The sequence below is a fragment of the Dasypus novemcinctus genome, chromosome 18 (genome assembly GCF_030445035.2).
Source record: "Dasypus novemcinctus isolate mDasNov1 chromosome 18, mDasNov1.1.hap2, whole genome shotgun sequence".
In the NCBI taxonomy this organism is placed as follows: domain Eukaryota; kingdom Metazoa; phylum Chordata; class Mammalia; order Cingulata; family Dasypodidae; genus Dasypus; species Dasypus novemcinctus.
The window spans coordinates 87,850,669-87,867,715 of NC_080690.1; the positions used below are offsets into that span (position 1 = coordinate 87,850,669).

At 60.8% G+C, this 17,047-nt stretch overlaps 3 protein-coding genes across 4 annotated transcripts; 1 reads left to right on the plus strand and 2 right to left on the minus strand.

Moving 5' to 3' along the window:
* Positions 1–631: 631 nt before the first annotated feature.
* TRIM28 (tripartite motif containing 28) lies at positions 632–5,957 on the plus strand. The gene is made up of 17 exons (XM_004472724.4): positions 632–1,138; positions 1,258–1,370; positions 1,529–1,661; positions 2,761–2,896; positions 2,979–3,095; positions 3,171–3,285; positions 3,366–3,512; positions 3,598–3,712; positions 3,790–3,896; positions 3,985–4,021; positions 4,119–4,164; positions 4,249–4,501; positions 4,590–4,909; positions 5,004–5,127; positions 5,219–5,305; positions 5,387–5,524; positions 5,618–5,957. The coding sequence occupies exons 1-17, from the start codon at positions 793–795 to the stop codon at positions 5,792–5,794; spliced, it is 2,511 nt and encodes an 836-aa protein (XP_004472781.2). The 5' UTR covers positions 632–792; the 3' UTR covers positions 5,795–5,957.
* A 589-nt stretch (positions 5,958–6,546) lies between these two features.
* On the minus strand, positions 6,547–9,498 carry CHMP2A (charged multivesicular body protein 2A). 2 transcript variants are annotated; one of them, XM_004472720.5, is made up of 6 exons: positions 9,343–9,498; positions 8,479–8,688; positions 7,230–7,409; positions 7,024–7,154; positions 6,886–6,947; positions 6,547–6,790 (listed from the first exon to the last, which is right to left on the minus strand). In XM_004472720.5, exons 2-6 carry the CDS (start codon positions 8,644–8,646, stop codon positions 6,663–6,665), a joined length of 669 nt encoding a protein of 222 aa, XP_004472777.1. In that variant the 5' UTR covers positions 8,647–8,688; positions 9,343–9,498; the 3' UTR covers positions 6,547–6,662. The 2 variants fall into 2 exon arrangements, with proteins under 2 accessions (XP_004472777.1, XP_004472778.1); XM_004472721.4 differs by having other exon boundaries at positions 8,479–8,670; positions 9,343–9,496.
* Positions 9,499–10,054: 556 nt separating this feature from the next.
* Positions 10,055–12,663, minus strand: UBE2M (ubiquitin conjugating enzyme E2 M). The gene is made up of 6 exons (XM_058279477.2): positions 12,415–12,663; positions 11,380–11,474; positions 11,215–11,253; positions 11,015–11,118; positions 10,657–10,720; positions 10,055–10,568 (listed from the first exon to the last, which is right to left on the minus strand). The coding sequence occupies exons 1-6, from the start codon at positions 12,521–12,523 to the stop codon at positions 10,428–10,430; spliced, it is 552 nt and encodes a 183-aa protein (XP_058135460.1). The 5' UTR covers positions 12,524–12,663; the 3' UTR covers positions 10,055–10,427.
* Between the last annotated feature and the right edge of the window lie 4,384 nt (positions 12,664–17,047).

Below are 17,047 nucleotides of genomic sequence, written 5' to 3' on the forward strand. Positions count from 1 at the left end.
ACTCCAGGGTTCGGCCGGCCTTTGGGCAGTTTCCTGTATTTCTCCCATTTTACAATAAAAAGGTTAAAACCACCCTCAGGCAGCCGCGGCCTTTCCCCAGGGACGGGGACCCTCCGCCTCCGGACCCGCCCCCAGCCCGCCCCTGGCCTCGCCCCCGCCCTGGAGCGATTGGTGACGCAGAGGTGGGAGAAGTTGCCCGCTGGCCGCGGGGCAGGGGAGGCGGGCAGGGCTGGCTCCGGCAGGCCGGGGCGCGTGCGCAGAACGAGGCTTGGGGTCTAGGGAGACGCACGCCCTAGGCTGCGGCGGTGACGCCCCACGGCCCCGCCCCCGCCGCGCGAGCGGCGCCGCGGGGAGGTGGTGGGAGGAGCCAGCGCTCGCGCCTGCGTGCTGGCAGCGTCCGGACCGGCGGCCGGCAGAAGCCCCGCCCCCAGGACGCGCGGCGCCCAGCGCGCGTGCGCGGTGGCGTCGGCGCCAGTTATTTCTGTCCCGCCCCCCGGCCGCGGCTCTTTCTGCGAGCGGGCGCGCGAGCGAGCGGTTGTGCGCGTGGCGTGGGCCGAGAGCGCGGCGGCGGCGGCGGCATCTCGGCGGCGGTATCGGCGGCGGGAGCGGGCGGCGGCCGGCCAGGCCTCGGCAGCGCCCCGCGCGCGGCTGACGGCGGCCCCGGCAGCTGCGCTCGGCCTCGCGGCGGCCCAGGCGGCCCGGGCGGCGCGGCCGTTGGCGGCGATCGCGTCTGCGCCTGCGCGGCGGGCCCCGCGCCCCTCCTCCCCCCTGGGCGCCCCCGGCGGCGTGTGAATGGCGGCCTCGGCGGCGGCGGCCTCGGCGGCGGCGGCGGCCGCCTCGGCCAGCCCGGGCCCGGGCGAGGGTTCAGCGGGCGGCGAAAAGCGCGCCTCCGCCTCCGCCTCCTCGGCGACGGCGGCCTCGGCCTCGGCCTCGGCGGCGGCGGCGTCCCCCGCAGCGGGCGGCGGGGAGGCGCTGGAGCTGCTGGAGCACTGCGGCGTGTGCCGGGAGCGCCTGCGGCCCGAGCGGGAACCGCGCCTGCTGCCCTGCCTGCACTCGGCCTGCAGCGCCTGCCTCGGGCCCGCGACGCCCGCCGCCGCCAACAGCGCCGGGGACGGCGGGGCGGCGGGCGACGGCTCCGGTGAGTCGGCGGGGGTCGGGCCGGGCGTCGAGCCCGGTGGCTGCCTAGCGCGCGGAGGGATACTCGGGTGCCAGGGCCTGGTGGAGCTCAGGCCTCCCGCTTTTCCCTGGCCTTCGCAGTGGTGGACTGCCCCGTGTGCAAGCAGCAGTGCTTCTCCAAAGACATTGTGGAGAACTATTTCATGCGCGACAGTGGTAACAAGGCCGCCACCGATGCCCAGGATGCAAACCAGGTGCGTGCTGCTCCGTTTGCTTCAGGAAGAGTCCCACTCCGCTCCGGGCGGGCTCCCAGGGCCGGGGAAAGCTGCATGCTCTCAGGTGGGGTGGGGTGGGATGTAAATGTGGGGCCCCCGGCGGCCCCGCCCCCTCTGACCCCGCCCTTGCCCGGCAGTGCTGCACCAGCTGTGAGGATAACGCGCCGGCCACCAGCTACTGCGTAGAGTGCTCGGAGCCGCTGTGCGAGACGTGTGTGGAGGCGCACCAGCGAGTGAAATACACCAAGGACCACACCGTGCGCTCCACTGGTACATGGGCAGTGAGGGTGGCAGGGACTCTCCAGGGGTAACTGCTAGGAAGTCTTACTGGCAAGCCGCCTTGAGCAGGAGGGCTGGGGTTCTGGGGTCAGGTGGAAAGGGAAAGGCCCCCAGGGACCACAGGGGTGTCTGGGTGCCTAGGGGGCAGATGGTGTGGTGTAGGGCCCCGGGAAGGGAAGGGCAGGCACAGGTGGGGAAAGCCAGTGTTCTTGGTGAAGGATGTGAGGAACTGTCTGGATTTGGGGTTCCCTGGTCCTCTAACTTAAGTCAGTGCTTGGGGCATGGGCACCTTGAGCATGGCTTGTCAGAGATGGCGAATCTTGGAAATGTAGTTGTGGGACGACAACCTTTCTCCTGGAGTTCAGTGTGATGTTCACAGTTGACTTTGTATGTGTACAGGATGCCCACAAGTTGGTTGGTTGTGAGCTACTGCGCACTTAATTCCCACCTAGAGGGCAGGAGTCCACAGTGGATCTTGGTTCAGGGCAGAGGTGGGGTTGTCTTGGGCTCCAGGGCAATGTGCCGCAGGCTAGGTGGGCTGTCACAGAGGGAGGGCTAGTGTGCCAGGACAGCTTTCTAGCGGGATGGGGGGTTTTTAGATCCCAGAGAGAGGCCCTGATGGTGCTCCCAGTGTCCTGGTGTGACACATATTCTTCCTGAGTGGAGGAGAGCCCAGCAAGGCCCTGTCACGCATACAGCCCTTGAGTGTGGGTAGGGTGTTTCTAGATCCCTGGTGCTTGACCGCACTAGGCTTGCACTAGTAGAGGTCTCAATGCCACGGTGACCCTTATGCGCTCTGCTGGGGAGATGGTGCTCTCTCCTGGGGAGGTGGTGCCATGGACAGAGGATAAAGGGAGCCAGGGGACTGGGGGGGGTGCTCTAAAGTCGGCACACCTGGGGCAGAAGGGAGCAGCAGGCAACATCCTTCCCCTCTGTTCTGATTCCCAGAAGTGGGAGGGAGGAGGTGGGGGTGGAGAGCACTGGGAGTAAGGCTTGGACCTGCAGACTGGCACTCCCTGGCACTGCTGGGGGCGGGTGTTCTTTGGGGTGCCTGAGGTGAGGGCCAGCCTCACAATGCCCTTTTCTGCAGGGCCTGCCAAGTCGCGGGACGGTGAGCGCACTGTCTACTGCAACGTGCACAAGCACGAGCCTCTCGTGCTGTTCTGCGAGAGCTGTGACACTCTCACCTGCCGGGACTGCCAGCTCAATGCCCACAAGGACCACCAGTGAGTCCTGTGGCAGGCTTGGGTGGGCAGTGCGGGCCATGTGTCACCTGTGCTCAGCATCACGGCCTTCCTTGGCTGACAGGTACCAGTTCCTGGAGGATGCAGTGAGGAACCAGCGCAAGCTCCTTGCCTCGCTGGTGAAGCGCCTTGGGGACAAGCATGCCACACTGCAGAAGAGCACCAAGGAGGTTCGCAGCTCGTAAGTTGGGATGCTGGGACCGTTGGGGGACCTGGCTGTGCACCTGCCTGATCTGACCCATTCCGCTTCCTTCAGAATCCGCCAGGTGTCAGACGTGCAGAAGCGCGTGCAGGTGGACGTCAAGATGGCTATTTTGCAGATTATGAAGGAGCTGAACAAGCGGGGCCGCGTCCTGGTCAATGATGCCCAGGTATGGTCTCTCTCTCTCTCTGGGCTAGAAGGCTTCTCTGGTTCTTTCCCCGCTGCTGACCCTACCCCCTACCCTCACAGAAGGTGACTGAGGGTCAGCAGGAGCGGCTGGAACGGCAGCACTGGACCATGACCAAGATCCAGAAGCACCAGGAACACATCCTTCGCTTTGCCTCGTGGGCCCTGGAGAGTGACAACAACACTGCCCTGTTGCTTTCCAAGAAGCTGGTATGTGGGTGGGCAGGCCGTGACTCCCAGTGGGCTCTGGGCCGAGGGCTGCTCCCCTGCCACTCACACCCCCTTCCTGCCCCAGATCTACTTCCAGCTGCACCGTGCCCTCAAGATGATTGTGGATCCCGTGGAGCCGCATGGCGAGATGAAGTTCCAGTGGGACCTCAATGCCTGGACCAAGAGTGCCGAGGCCTTTGGTGGGTCCTGGGCCCTCTTCTTGCCCTGCCCTGGGGCACTGCGCCTCCTCATGCTGCTTCCTTTCTCTCCTCTCCAGGCAAGATTGTGGCAGAGCGTCCTGGCACCAACTCAACCGGCCCTACGCCCATGGCCCCCCCACGGGCTCCAGGACCCCTGAGCAAGCAAGCTTCCAGTAGCAGCCAGGTGAGCGGGATGTTGCGAGTGGGAGGGGAGGGGGTACCGGGTCCCACAGGACTCTAGCCTGAGTCTGTCCACTCTGCTCTGCCTGTAGTCCATGGAGGTGCAGGAAGGCTACGGCTTCGGGGCAGGTGAGTGGCACCAACGCCAGCCAGGTAGAAGGGGGCATGGGGCTGGTGTTCTCTTCCCACTCCAACTTGGTACCTCTTTCTCCCCATCTCCTGGCAGATGACCCCTACTCCAGTGCAGAGCCGCACGTGTCAGGTGTGAAGCGGTAAGGAGAGGGAGCCCAGGGCCAGCTAGGGGATGCCAGGGGACGGGTCTAGACCTGGACTTGACACCAGGCCGTGCCCTGCAGGTCCCGCTCAGGTGAGGGCGAGGTGAGCGGCCTCATGCGCAAGGTGCCACGGGTGAGCCTTGAGCGCCTGGACCTGGACCTCACGGCCGACAGCCAGCCTCCCGTCTTCAAGGTGTTCCCAGGCAGCACCACTGAGGACTACAACCTTATTGTCATTGAGCGTGGTGGTGCTGCAGCCGCTGCTGGCCAACCTGGGGCTGCGCCCCCGGGAGCCCCTGGGGCCCCTCCCCTCCCTGGCATGGCTATTGTCAAGGTGAGCCTTTCCTGAGGGACAGTAGCAGTGGGGTGACACCTGCCCCCACCCACACTTGCATCCTGCCGACTGCCGTGGTCCCCTGCAGGAGGAAGAGACTGAGGCTGCCATTGGAGCCCCACCTGCTGCTGCCGAGGGACCTGAAACCAAGCCTGTGCTGATGGCCCTGACAGAAGGTCCCGGGGCTGAGGGTCCCCGCCTGGCCTCGCCCAGTGGCAGCACCAGCTCTGGTCTGGAGGTGGTGGCTCCCGAGGGTGCCTCGGCTCCAGCTGGCGGCCCAGGCACCCTGGATGATAGCGCTACCATCTGTCGTGTCTGCCAGAAGCCAGGTGACCTGGTCATGTGCAACCAGTGCGAGTTCTGCTTCCACCTGGACTGCCACCTGCCAACCCTGCAGGACGTGCCAGGGTGCGGGCCAGGGCTGGCGGGCAGGCCAGGGTGGGCAGGCGCTGTGGGTTTGGGTTCCTAACCAGGCCCCTTGCTCTACTTCCACCCACCCCAGGGAGGAGTGGAGCTGCTCCCTGTGCCATGTGCTTCCTGACCTGAAGGAGGAGGACGGCAGCCTCAGCCTGGATGGGGCCGATAGCTCTGGTGTGGTGGCCAAGCTCTCGCCAGCCAACCAGCGGGTGAGGAACCTTGGGGGTGGGACCAGCTTGGGAGAGTCTGTGGGAATGGGGCCCCTTTCAGCTCTGACATTGCCCTTTCCATGTTGTCTAGAAGTGTGAGCGCGTTCTGCTTGCCTTGTTCTGCCATGAGCCGTGCCGTCCCCTGCACCAGCTGGCCACCGATTCCACTTTCTCCCTGGTGAGCCCCAAGACTGGGAAGGGAAGGGTGGGTACCTGCCTACCTTGCGCCTACTCACCCGTGCGGCCCACCTGCTTACAGGACCAGCCTGGCGGCACCCTGGACCTGACACTGATCCGAGCCCGCCTCCAGGAGAAGTTGTCACCCCCATATAGCTCCCCCCAGGAGTTTGCCCAGGATGTGGGCCGCATGTTCAAGCAGTTCAACAAGCTAACAGAGGTGAGCCTGTGCAGCGGTAGGGTGGGCAGGTGCGGGCTCAGCCTGGGCAGCTTATCACACCCCTCTCTGGCCACACCCCTTTCCTGGCCCCAGGACAAGGCGGACGTGCAGTCCATCATCGGCCTGCAGCGCTTCTTCGAGACACGGATGAACGAGGCCTTTGGTGATACCAAGTTCTCAGCTGTGCTGGTGGAACCTCCGCCTCTGAGCCTGCCTGGGGCTGGCCTAGGGGCCCCAGAGCTGCCTGGGGGCCCCAGCGATGGCCTCTGAGGCCAGGGCCTCTGTGGCCATCTTGGCCTGGCTTTGTTTTCTGTCTTCTCTCCCCTCCGGTGACCTGCTCCCATTTCCTGGTGGTCCTGTACCCCAGTCCCCCACTATATGGTTTTTACTTCTGTGGATTTAATAAAAACTTCACCGGTTTCTCGGTCCTGGAGTGGCGGGGACTGTGAAGTGGGTGACGGTCTGGCCTCACTGTATGCATCCACTTCTCCCTCCAGTCTTGTGGTGGTTGGGCAGGTGGGGGGGTTCTAGCTGCTCAAACCCCGTCTCCACCCATGCCTTGGGTGCTGAGGAGGCGTCGCAGGATGAGTGGGGGCCCTGTGGGGTGGTGGGGCCAGGGCAGCCTATGCTGGCTCTCCATGCCCTTGGGACCTGACTCGGGATCCACCACCTCCTTTCCCCTGCCTGCTTGTCCTCATCAGTTCCCCTCTGGGCCAGGCTAGTGCTTGGCTCCCAGGGACCTGTCCTGGTCTGGAGAGCCTGCTGACGCCATTTGGGCTGGGCCCAGGGGACACTAGTATTGAGACCAAGGCAGGCCTGTGAGGAGGGGCCCACCAGTGTCACTAGTGTCACTCCCCTTCTCACCTGCCCCTGACCATCCAGAGTAGACTTGGGGGCTGCTCCATCCCTGCCCATGCCCAAAGCATTGTGACTGTCCAACTTCCTGGGTCCTGTCAGTGACCTCCTGTCTGAGGGTATACCCAGCCACATGTTTTTGGGCCAGTTCCCACAAAGGCCCAGGCTTAGTGTCCCAATATCTTTATTCCAGAGAAGAAAGAGTGTGCCCTGAGCACCCCCTGGCTTCAGAGTAGGGGTGGGGTGGGGTGGGGTGGGGCGGGGTGGGGCGAGGCAAGGGCCTTCAGTCCCTCCGCAGGTTCTTAAGCCGCTCTTCCAGGTCAGCATCAGCGTCCGCCAGGGCTGAGGCTGCTGCCTCTGCCTTCTTCCCACCAGCAGCCACGCTGAGTGAGCCCCCAGTGGAAGGGAGATCTGCAGGAAAAGCAGAGGTCAGGGGCACATAGGTGGGAGGAAAGTGAGGGGCTGGGGCTGGGCACTGGGTGGGGCCCAGGGATTGGCACACTCACTGGACAGCTCGTCTGTCAGACTCAGTCCCAGCTCATCCAACACCTGCGACACCACAGCATCACTAGGGAAGAGAAGTGGAACTCAGGGAAAGGCAGGCTCATGTGCCCACTCTAACCCAACACCTGGCATCCACATACCTCTCTTCCTCATCTTCCTCATCACCCATGGCATCGTCGATGGCGTCGTTCATCATCTCTTCCTTCATGTCCATGATTTCTGCCTGCCGCTCAAACTCCATCATGATCTTCTGGATCTGGGGCAGCTTCAGCTGGAAAGGGGCGGAGAGGGAGGGTGAGTCTGGCTCCTGCAGTCAGCTGGGGGAGGAGGGGAGGGAGAGGCAAACCTGTCTGTTCATGGTGCCCATCGCCTTGGTGACGCCCTTCATGGCTTGTGCCATCGAGTTGTTGGACTTGAGTGTCTGGATCTTGAGGGAAACAGCCTGGATATTGGCCCGCATGAGCACGAATTTGCGCACATAGCGCCGTGTGCGCACCAAATCCTTGGCCATGATGCGCACAGCATCCTGCAGGTTGGACAAGAGTGGCAGGGACAGGGATGAGCATTTTAACTGCTCCTCCACAATTCCTATCAGGTGGTGCTGGTGGTACCCTCATCCCACCACTCCTGTTGTGGTCCTCAGAAACCTCTGTGTGGCAAGAGGCAATGGTCACTGCTCAGTCCTGCCCCCAATCCCGAGCTTGCCCTCTCTGCATTTCCCCCCTGCCTCTTGGTCCACTACTCCCCAGGTTCCTTTGTGGACTTCTGGCTTCTCTGACCTCTAAATGCTGCAAGGTTCCAGGTCACTCTTCATCCTTTTTCTGCCCTTGACTTAAAACAGACACTCCTAAATTTCTATCTTTAGCCTAGACAGACTTTGCCTCTTCTTCACCTCAGGCTCAACCCAGAATCTCAAACACATCTGAAGTTCAGCTTTGAATTTCTGTCCAAACCTGCTCTTCCTTGCCTTCCTCTTCAAGTTTAAACCCTATCCACCACAGCCTTGCTGCCTTTCATGTCTCCCACCCTTCTGCCTTCAAAGTAGATTTGCTCCCCTCTCTGGTTCAGGCTGTCTCCATCTCTTCTCTCACCAGTCTTCTGGTTAAAGCATAACCCAGGCCAAATCCTCTTGTCTTAAACCCTCCAACTCATCTCCCACTGAGGCACATGATTGCAAGAGGTCTGGGCCACATCAACTTTTCCCATCATCCCCTCCTCTTGCTGAGGCTCCCTCATCTCACACAGTGTTCTGTCTGCTTGAGATGCTCTTTGCCTGGATCTTTGCAAGCTTGCTGTCTTCATCACTCAAGCCTTGGTTCCAGCATCACTTCCTTGGAGGTGGCCTTTCCAGACCTGCAAACTAGGGAGACCCTGTTCACTCCTCACTCCAGTTTTTTTTTTTTTTTTTTTTTCCAAGGAGGTAACAGACTGAACTCAGGACCTCCTACACAAGAAGCAGGCACTCAACCACTGAGCTGTATCTGCTCCCCATCCACTGCCGCCTTGAACTACCTGACTTGCTGCCATTGCCACTGTCACAACAGTGCCCAACCATGCGATGGCTCCCCTCCCTGATCCTGCTTGCCAGTGCTCACCATCTGGCCTTGCTTGGCCATCTTCTTAATGTCTGCGATAATTTTCTTTTCCTGGGTCTCCAGCTTCTGCCGCTCACGGTCCAGTTCCCGCATGGCACGGTTCAGGGCCCGCTGGTTTTGTCGCAGCAGCTCCTCTGGCGTCTTCCGGCGCCCAAACAACAGGTCCATGGCGGCAGGAACCCGCCGGTGGGCCTAGGGCAGGTGAAAGGCCTAGCAGCACGGGCATGGGGCCCAGAGGGAGGGTGAGAGGCAGGGATCGAGTTAGGGGAGGCCTGAGACATGAGAAAAGGCTAGAGGGGAAGGGTGAATAGGTAGCCAGGTGGGTGTGGCTGAGACTGTGGGCAACCCAAGGGACTTTAGGGGTAACACTGAGGTCTGAAAATTGCTCCTCTTCTACCAATGTGCCTCAATGGGGGTTGGCACACACACAGCCCGGGGTTTCAGCATCTTTCTTAGGACCTGGAGTGAGAACCTGGACTCAGACTGGAGGTGGGCTTGGGCGGGTACAACGGGGACATAAGGAACGAGAGCGCAAAGGACAGGACAATCAGGGAGGAGGCTCTGAGGCTGAGGACAGGGTGTGGGTGGCATGAAGACTGGCGGCCCCGATGCTGAGGAAACCTGGAGCTACCAAAGACCTGGATGTGGCATTAGGCGATCCCGTAAGCCGAGGTCAGGCAGGGTCCGGAGCTGCTGGCTCCATACCGAGGGCAGAATCTCGGGCCGCCAAAGACCGGGCGCCCCCGAGTGCTGAAGAAGGTGGTCCGAGGAATGGCGAGGCACTGGACACCCGGCCAAGAGTGGACCCCGAGCGCCGCCGCTTGTACGCCCACCCGGGACCCTGGCCGGGCAGGAGCCACTCACCGGAGCTGGGACGGGTTCCTTGCTTCCGCTTCCGGGTTACGCCACCCTTCGCTCGGATCCCGGGCGCGCCCACTAACGACGGCCCCTCGGTTCTGTCCCTTCTGCTGCCGCCGCCGCCGTTTCCGGATTAAACGACCTGACGTCACGTGCCCCGCCTGCGCTCGGAATGCTGGGAAGCGGCAGAATTACGCATGCGTACAGGCTCCGGAGTCGGCCGGCAGCGTGGCGCATGCGCAGCAGCAACCCTGCCTTGCGGCCAGCCCGGGGCTATTGCCGGGTTCGGGTCCCGCCGCCGAACCCGCCTAAGCAGCCGAGCTGGCCCCCGGGTCTTGGTCCCCGCAGAGCTGTAACCTTTCGACCAGTCAGTCTGGAGTTCCTGCATCCCATCCGTCTCAAACCGGGCTCCTTCCCATTACCCACAAAGGGGTTGGATTCTCCCTTCTCAGAGGCCTCTGGCAGGCCCACCCATAGCAGAAGGCTACAGCGCTGGGGGTGGTACAGACCTTCCCCCAAGCTGCCGTGCCTGTTCCGCGCTGGATCCAGTCTCCTGCTTAGGCAGCGTCAGGCTCGGGACCTGGTCTCTCCACTGTAACCACAACTGATCCAGGCACTGGGCAGTCTGCTTGGAGCACCCCAATGCCACCTCTGACCACCCTCTCCCAAGTTTCCCCGAGCCGTGTGATGTACCCACAGAAGGAAGAAGCAGAGGCCATGCAGTAACATTCCCCTTTAATAGCCTGGTAGGACCTCCGATGGCAGAGGGGTGGGATGTTGGGCTCCAGCTACCCAGACCCTCACCCACCCACCCAGGAGCCCAGCGTGGGGGGCTAGATAGCACCCAGCGGGGGGCTAGACAAGCCAATTCATTTCCCATCGCCGAGCAGGTCGGGGAGGCAGCGCCGACCTTAATCACATGGTGGTTAAAAAAAAAAAATAAGGGGAGGGTTGCAGGGAGGGGAGGCAAGGCCAGGGCAGAGGACACCCCCTACTGGCCGCCCCTCACCCCCCCCACCCATGGCCCCCAATAAATATTTGCGGGGGATGCCTGGGCTGGTGGCCCTGGCGGGGCAGGGTGAGCGCTGACCCTATTTCAGGCAGCGCTCAAAGTAGGTGGAGCCAATGTAGCCGCCCCGCATGGAGCGCTGAACGTTCTGCTCAAACAGCCGTCGGTTGTTCTGCAGGACCTCGGCAGCTTCCTTATTCAGTGGGTCCTCAGGGTTGGGCTCCTATGGCCAGCACAGGTGGAGGTCAGAAGGCCCAAGAGACAGAGGGGCTCATCTCCCACAACTCTGAGCCACACCTGTCTCTACTCACCAGGAAGAGATACTGCAGGCCATAAATTATGGAGTTTATCGTAAGGACTGGCTTCCAGTCCTCTCTGTGGACAGAGAACATTGGAGTTAGGGGCTGGCAAGCAGGCAGCCGCCACAGTCCCTCCTGAGGCCTGAAGGGTGAAGTCCCAGGACACAAGAGAGTAGGGATGTGGGAGGCTAGGGGGAATCTGCAGAGGACAGGCCAGGTAGAAAGCCAAGGTCATGTCATAAGAAAGAAGATATGGAGATGGAGGGAACAGAGGAATACAGACTGAAAGGAGAGAAGGGGTGGAGATGGAACTGGAGCCCATGAAATCACAAGGGCTACCCAGCAGGCAGAAAAAGACTGGCATCCTCACCTGAGGATGTTGAGGCAGACGTTGCCCTCGAGGTCGATGTTGGGGTGGTAGACCATTGTCTCACACTTCACCTTGGGGGGGTCATGAGGATAACCCTGGCCCACCTAGCTCAGGAAGAAAGAGGTGGGTGAGTGCCCAGCAGAGTCTGGCTGGGGCCTCCGCTGGCCCCTCCTCAGCCCAGGGAGCTGCCTGGGACTCACCTTAAAACTGAATACAAACTTCCCGCTTTTGTAAAATCCCTGGGAAGAGAAAGAAGGTGTCAGGATTCCATCCTGCCAGGGCCTGGTGTACAGAACAGATCTCCCTCCCTGTGGCGGGGCTATCCCAGGTCTGTAGTAGAGAGCCTGGCCTATACAATCTCTCACCTCATCGGGACAGATGACCAGCTTGAAGTTGAGGAGGTCGTCCGGATCTGAGAAGCTGATGTCACACGTCTTGGGCAGGTTCAGCTCGTTTATGTCTGGGTTTGGGAAGCAGAGACAGGGAACAGAAAGAGGGGAAAGCCCTCAGGACAAGTGCCAGCAGAACCCCCAAAACCTCCTCTGGAATTCCTAGGATCCCGTCTTGCGCTGTGCCCTGCACTGTAACCCTCTCCCTGCTGGGTCTGGTCCCCAACCCTGGCAGGCTCTTCTGGACCCACTGCACACCACAAATGTGCATCTTCAGATGTGGCTGTGTTTGCTGGCTCCCAACCCAACCCAAGGGTATACTCTTCTGTATACACAGCCCATGTCTTCAGCTCTCAAGACTTGGGGTCCCCCACTCTTGCTCCCAAGAGCACCTGCCCAACTGTTCCCTAACTCCCTGGCCCCCAGCAGCCCCTTACTACTCCAAATCCTGGGAGTGGACGAGGACATCCACTACCTCCACTCTCCGGTGGACACTGCCCATATCCCCTGTCTACCCAAATTCAAGATACCTGATCCCCCACCCTGATCCCATAAATTGCCCATCCCAACCCCGGAACCTCACTATCTTACCTCCCCTTGCCTGTCACTCCAAACTCAGGTTTCGGTTTTACTCCAAGCCTGCTAGCCCCAGCACCCTCGTCTGACTCTGGGATTCCTGACACCCCCACTATGATACCCTAAATCCTCTCCAACCCCAATCCCCGCATCCCAGCCCCCCACCATCCTTTCCTCCTCCATCTATTATCCCAAGCCCAGACTCGCGGATCCCTAGCCCGGGAGCACCTCCCACCCCCAGCCTCAGACTCCCTGGACCTAAATACCAGATACCTGGCTTTCCCGACCATGCGCATTACCTCACTCCCCACCTCTAACTTTCCCATCACCCCAATCCCCCGTACCCTGACCTCCGACCCCCCACCCCCGGCGACCACTTCACCCCACCCTGACCCCTATCTTGGGGTTCTGACCTCCGACCCCTCACCCTCCTACCCTTCTGGATTCGCAGCTGCGCCGCGGACGCCTTCTTGCTGCTGCCCTTGGTGCCGCCCGCCGACTCCTCCTCCTTCTTCTGCTGCTTCAGCGAGAACAGCTTGATCATCCTGCCGCCGCCGCCGCTGCCGTCGCCGCCGCGGGGCCCGGGACCCCGGTCACCCGGCCCCCCGCCGCCGCTGCTCCTCAGACCTGCTGCCGCCGCTCCTCGGACCCGCCGCCGCGACCTCTTCCGCCGCTGCCGCCGCCCGCCCGGCCCGCCGCGCCGCTCCGCTCCGCGCCCACCGCGCGGCCCGCCTCGGCTCCCGTAGTCCGGCTCCGGCCTGGCCCGGCTCCTCGGACGCGCTCGGCAGCGCTCGGGCGGACTCGGCTGTTCTCGGGCCGCACGCGGCCCCGCCTCCCACCCGGCCGCTCCCTCCTCCCCGTCAGTCGCTCAGGTCTCTTTAGGCCCAGCTGCGACTGCAGACGCTGGGCTTCCTGGGCCGGGTCACTCGCTCACTCTTTCCTTCCGCGAGGGGCTGCGGGTCGGGATGGAATGAAGTGACAGCACGTGTTCTGGAGGCGGTTCTGTTCCGGCGGCAGCAGCGGCTTCGACGCGGAGGTCGGCAACGGCCTCGGGCGCCCTGCCGCTTCGGCTATTTCCGTCGCCTACCCGCTTAGGCGCTTCACCACCAGCCTATGCTCTGCGCCTGCGCAGCTGCCGCCGCCGCGCCGCCTCGGCGCGCTCGCATTACTCAGCGATGGGATTTGGGGTTCGGGCTCCTTCGGGTGGGCTCGGATATTTCCGTTCATGCGGGCGGTGACGAGATCGCGCGATCGCGGATACTTCCGGGGACTCTCGCTAGGCCATGCAGGAGGCGATGCCGCCATCTTTGAGTGGGGCAGATTTGCCTCTCTCGCTGACGGGCCATCCCCACTTACACGCGTGCAGAGCGCTGTTGGGGTGGGACAGACGAGGTCTGTGCTCCCGGAGGTCACAGACACGGAGTGATCGGCGTTCAAGAGCCTGGGCGAGGCTTGGGTTACTGCTAGTAGTGTGGGCTCGAGCATCCTCAGTGTCCTATCGCAAACTCAAACAAATATCTCCACCTGTGGAGGTTCTGGTTGAGAACTAGGAAACGAAATACGTATTTTGGCAGAGTATGGTAAGCAGCATGGAGATTTACAGGGATGGTCGGGGAAGACTTTTCCCAGGTGGACACTAGGGGACCAGCCGACAGACCAGGGTCAGGCTGGGACCGGCGCAGCTGGGGCTTCTGCGCAGGCGCACTGCGGCCTTCGCCGTTCCTTCCCCACGTCGGGGCGGGGCGAAGTGAGCCGCTCAGCGCCCTCTCCAATCAGAGCTCAGCATTCTCGGAGGGCGGGAGGAAGCGGGGCGCGCGGGTCTACGACTCCTGCCATCACCAAGGCAACCCCGGGCTAGCGGCGGAAGCCGTCCGGAAGTGAGCGGCGGCGCGAAGCCCGGCAGGGGCCGGAGTCAGGCCCGGAGGGCAGCGGGGCTCGATTGCTCAGCCCTTTCGTGTCGGATTGTGGGTTCCAGGCGCATCTCCCGCCGTCCCCGCCGCCACGTGCTGCCGCCTCCCTGGACAGTGGGAGAAGTAGTACCGGCGACCCAGGAGGGGCGGGGGCGGGCTCTGGGGCTCCCTCCCCCAGCCGCCTGACTTTCCACTAGTCGACCCCGGCCAGGCCGCCAGCCTCACCGCGGGCACCTGCCCCTGCGCCTCTCGCACCCAGATCTGGTGTCCACCTCCAAGCCGCCTCCCGACTTCACATCAAGGGAGCAGCCTCACCCCTTCTTTCCCCCACCGCTGTCATCCTCACCCCTCCTCACCTGACCCGGGCCTTCGGTGGAGGTCTGGGGGGATCTCCCGGGTTCCTTATAAGGAGGGTGCTGTGCGAGGCCATTTTGTCCTCAGCGTGCTGGCGTTGTGGACAGAGGCCGCATTCCCAACCCCTAACCACGTGGAGGATTTGCAGATGTTCTTGGCCGACAAGACAAATGGGCTCGTGTGGGGGCTCACGCTTTGCTCCGCGTGTTTCTTCCTTCGGGAAGGGCTGGTCTGGCAAGTGGGTCCATGGACCTCTGGTGGCTCCGGGTATAGCCCCTTGGCTTGAACTTTCCATGCCTTCTTTGTTGCCATTTTTCTTGTGCAGTTTCACGTTTCTGCTTAGGGGTTTCTGCAGATTTCCTTTTAAGTTCTTCACAACACCAAGATGATTAAAAACATGAGAACTTTCTTGTTCTATTTCTTTGTTTCTGATTATAAAGTCAGATGGGTTTGTAAAAGAAATAAATAAATCAACATGTTGCAGGAATATAGCATTTATAAAGTTCTGGCATCCCTTGGTGTGTGCATGCCTTCCCTAACTTGACTTTCCTAGCCCAAGTGAGGGTCCCAAGGACCCAGTGGCTGCCTTCCTCTCCCCTCCGGTCTGAAGATCTTGGCCCAAGGCCCCTGAAGTCCCTTTCTGGTTGAAGAGGACAGTAAGTGTGGTCATGGAGCCCAGGGATTCCCCCCCCCCAGGGGGGTGGGGCAGAGGGTGAGAACACCTGAAGGGGGCTCTGCTGACTTTGCCAGATGTGGTGGACACCAGAGTGGCCACAGGAATTGGACCTGGTCCTGACTCAGGCATGGCTGGGGACTGGGCGTGGTGGGATGTGCAGGTGGGGAAAGGAAACATACCTTCTCCAAGCCCCTGGCTTCCTTGGTATGCTTGCCTTGGTCTGGGAAACCTCTGGCCCAGACTGACTTGTCAGCTTTCTCTGAAGCCAGGACCCTAGGCTGATGTGGTCAGAATGGCTGGAAGCATCGGGAAAAGTCTACCCACATCCCTGGATGACTTTTGGATGGTTTCTGGAAACCTCCAATCAGAAGCAGGCTGACATCCACCCAGAGTGAGACATTTGACCTGGAGTTTAGGGACCAAGGTGGACCTGGCTGAATGCTGGCCCTTTCTCTGTTGCAGCCTTCCACCCCACAGGCTGGAAAAGTGAAATGGTTCACATTCCCAGCACCCACAGTTAGGATGGGGACTGAGTCAAGGTTCTAGCCAAAGGCACAGAAAGGGAAGATTGCTAAGGCAGAAGAGACAATGACATGGAGAAAAGTCTGGAGGGCCACAGAGATACCAGTTTTGTAGTCTGCAGGATGCAGACTACATACACTGGTGGACTCCATCCACTTTCACCTAGGTTCTTTCAGCTGCATTTCCTGTTTTTTGTGTTTTTTTTTCTGAATGTATTCCTAAAGGAGACCTCCGAGTATGGGGGAGCCTGCATGGGACTATGTAAGGGGGTCAGGACAGGAGGAGCCTACCACCCATGAACTGGGGCCTGCACCAGATCTCTTTTCCCTGTCCTGGCCCAGTGAGCTGTTTGTAGGAACCTCTGTGCCTCAGCGCCTGCTGGTCATAAACCTGTGGGAATTTGAAGACAGTTCCAGGTGCATCTTGCCCTGTAGCACACCTGCACCTATGTCTCTTACTCTTGTTTCTCAATAAGCTTTTTACTGGCCTCATTTTTAGGATGTGTCTCTGAATTCTTTCTTGTGACATAGCCAAGAACCTAGAAATCCAGAGCATTCTGGCAACATCTTTGGTGAGCCAGCCAGAAAGCAAGGAGACAAGTAACACTCCTCGACATCCGATGAAGAAAAAAAAAGTTCCATAAGAATCTGGATTTCCAGGTAAAATCTCCCAGGTTTTAAACCTAGGAATTAGCTGCCAATTTTTACAAACACATCTCTGGGCTAGCTCTAGTGTGCCACATGCAACTCCTGCTGCACCTCAAATGACCCTGGCTGGCTGGGGAAAAAGGGTGGGGTCCAGGTCCTTGCCAGATTGATTTGGGGCCAGCCATAGTGGAAGTGGAGGTACAAGAGTTGGGTCAGGGGGCAGGCATGGTGTCATCAGCAAACTAAAATTTGTGTGTTCCTGGTGGAGCCAGGTGAAAGTCTCGCTCCCAGCTGTCAGAAGTGGTGGGATCCTGCTGGAGGATGCTGAGGGCCCCCACATGGACATGACCCCTGAGGACCAATTTCTAAGCTGCTCCTTCCCTTCATTCAGAAGAAGACTTGACTGCATCCCCTCCTCAGACCTGGGTCCTAGCCCCACTAGACACACCCCCTTCTTAGCCCAGAGACCCCAGCCCCAGCTAGCAGTGTTCCCCTACTCAGAGGCCTGAGTTCCAGCTCCTTGGAGATGCATTGGAACTTCTAAATTGCAACACTTCCCTCCAGCCTCAGGGATGTAGTGGCTCCCTGTATTCCTACCTACAGCTTTCCTTTTACCCTTTTCAATTACCCATCAATAACCTAATACCTAGTTAGCAATTCCTGATGTGAGGTTTGCTCTGTTGAAACACTGGTTGTGGCTTTGTCTCCTCACTGGACCTTTAGTGATTATCTGGTAAGGGTCGTTGGGATCTCGGCAGGCCTTTGCAGGGACACCATGCAGAATGTGGGCAGGTGTCGCTTAGCCACCTCTGCTGGGGCCCAGGACCTGGGAAGGACTGAGTTGGTGGAGAGGGAGTGTAACAGGGAAAGCAGGTAGTAAGAGGGCCCAGAGGCAGAGAACCATGTGGGTGGAGACCAAGGAGACCATGCGGGTACAGAAAGAGCATAAAGGTAGAGAG

Coding starts and splice junctions, on each gene's coding strand:
- CHMP2A (XM_004472720.5), bottom strand. CDS start 8,646: ATGGACCTGTTGTTTGGGCGCCGGAAGACGCCAGAGGAGCTGCTGCGA. Junction 6,948..7,023: donor GAGGAAGATGAGGAAGAGAG/GTATGTGGATGC, acceptor TCTCTTCCCTAG/TGATGCTGTGGTGTCGCAGG. Junction 6,791..6,885: donor TCTGACAGACGAGCTGTCCA/GTGAGTGTGCCA, acceptor CTTTTCCTGCAG/ATCTCCCTTCCACTGGGGGC.
- TRIM28 (XM_004472724.4), top strand. CDS start 793: ATGGCGGCCTCGGCGGCGGCGGCCTCGGCGGCGGCGGCGGCCGCCTCG. Junction 3,096..3,170: donor ACCAAGGAGGTTCGCAGCTC/GTAAGTTGGGAT, acceptor CGCTTCCTTCAG/AATCCGCCAGGTGTCAGACG. Junction 4,502..4,589: donor CTGGCATGGCTATTGTCAAG/GTGAGCCTTTCC, acceptor GGTCCCCTGCAG/GAGGAAGAGACTGAGGCTGC.
- UBE2M (XM_058279477.2), bottom strand. CDS start 12,523: ATGATCAAGCTGTTCTCGCTGAAGCAGCAGAAGAAGGAGGAGGAGTCG. Junction 11,254..11,379: donor TGGTCATCTGTCCCGATGAG/GTGAGAGATTGT, acceptor TTCTCTTCCCAG/GGATTTTACAAAAGCGGGAA. Junction 11,119..11,214: donor AGTTTGTATTCAGTTTTAAG/GTGAGTCCCAGG, acceptor TTCCTGAGCTAG/GTGGGCCAGGGTTATCCTCA.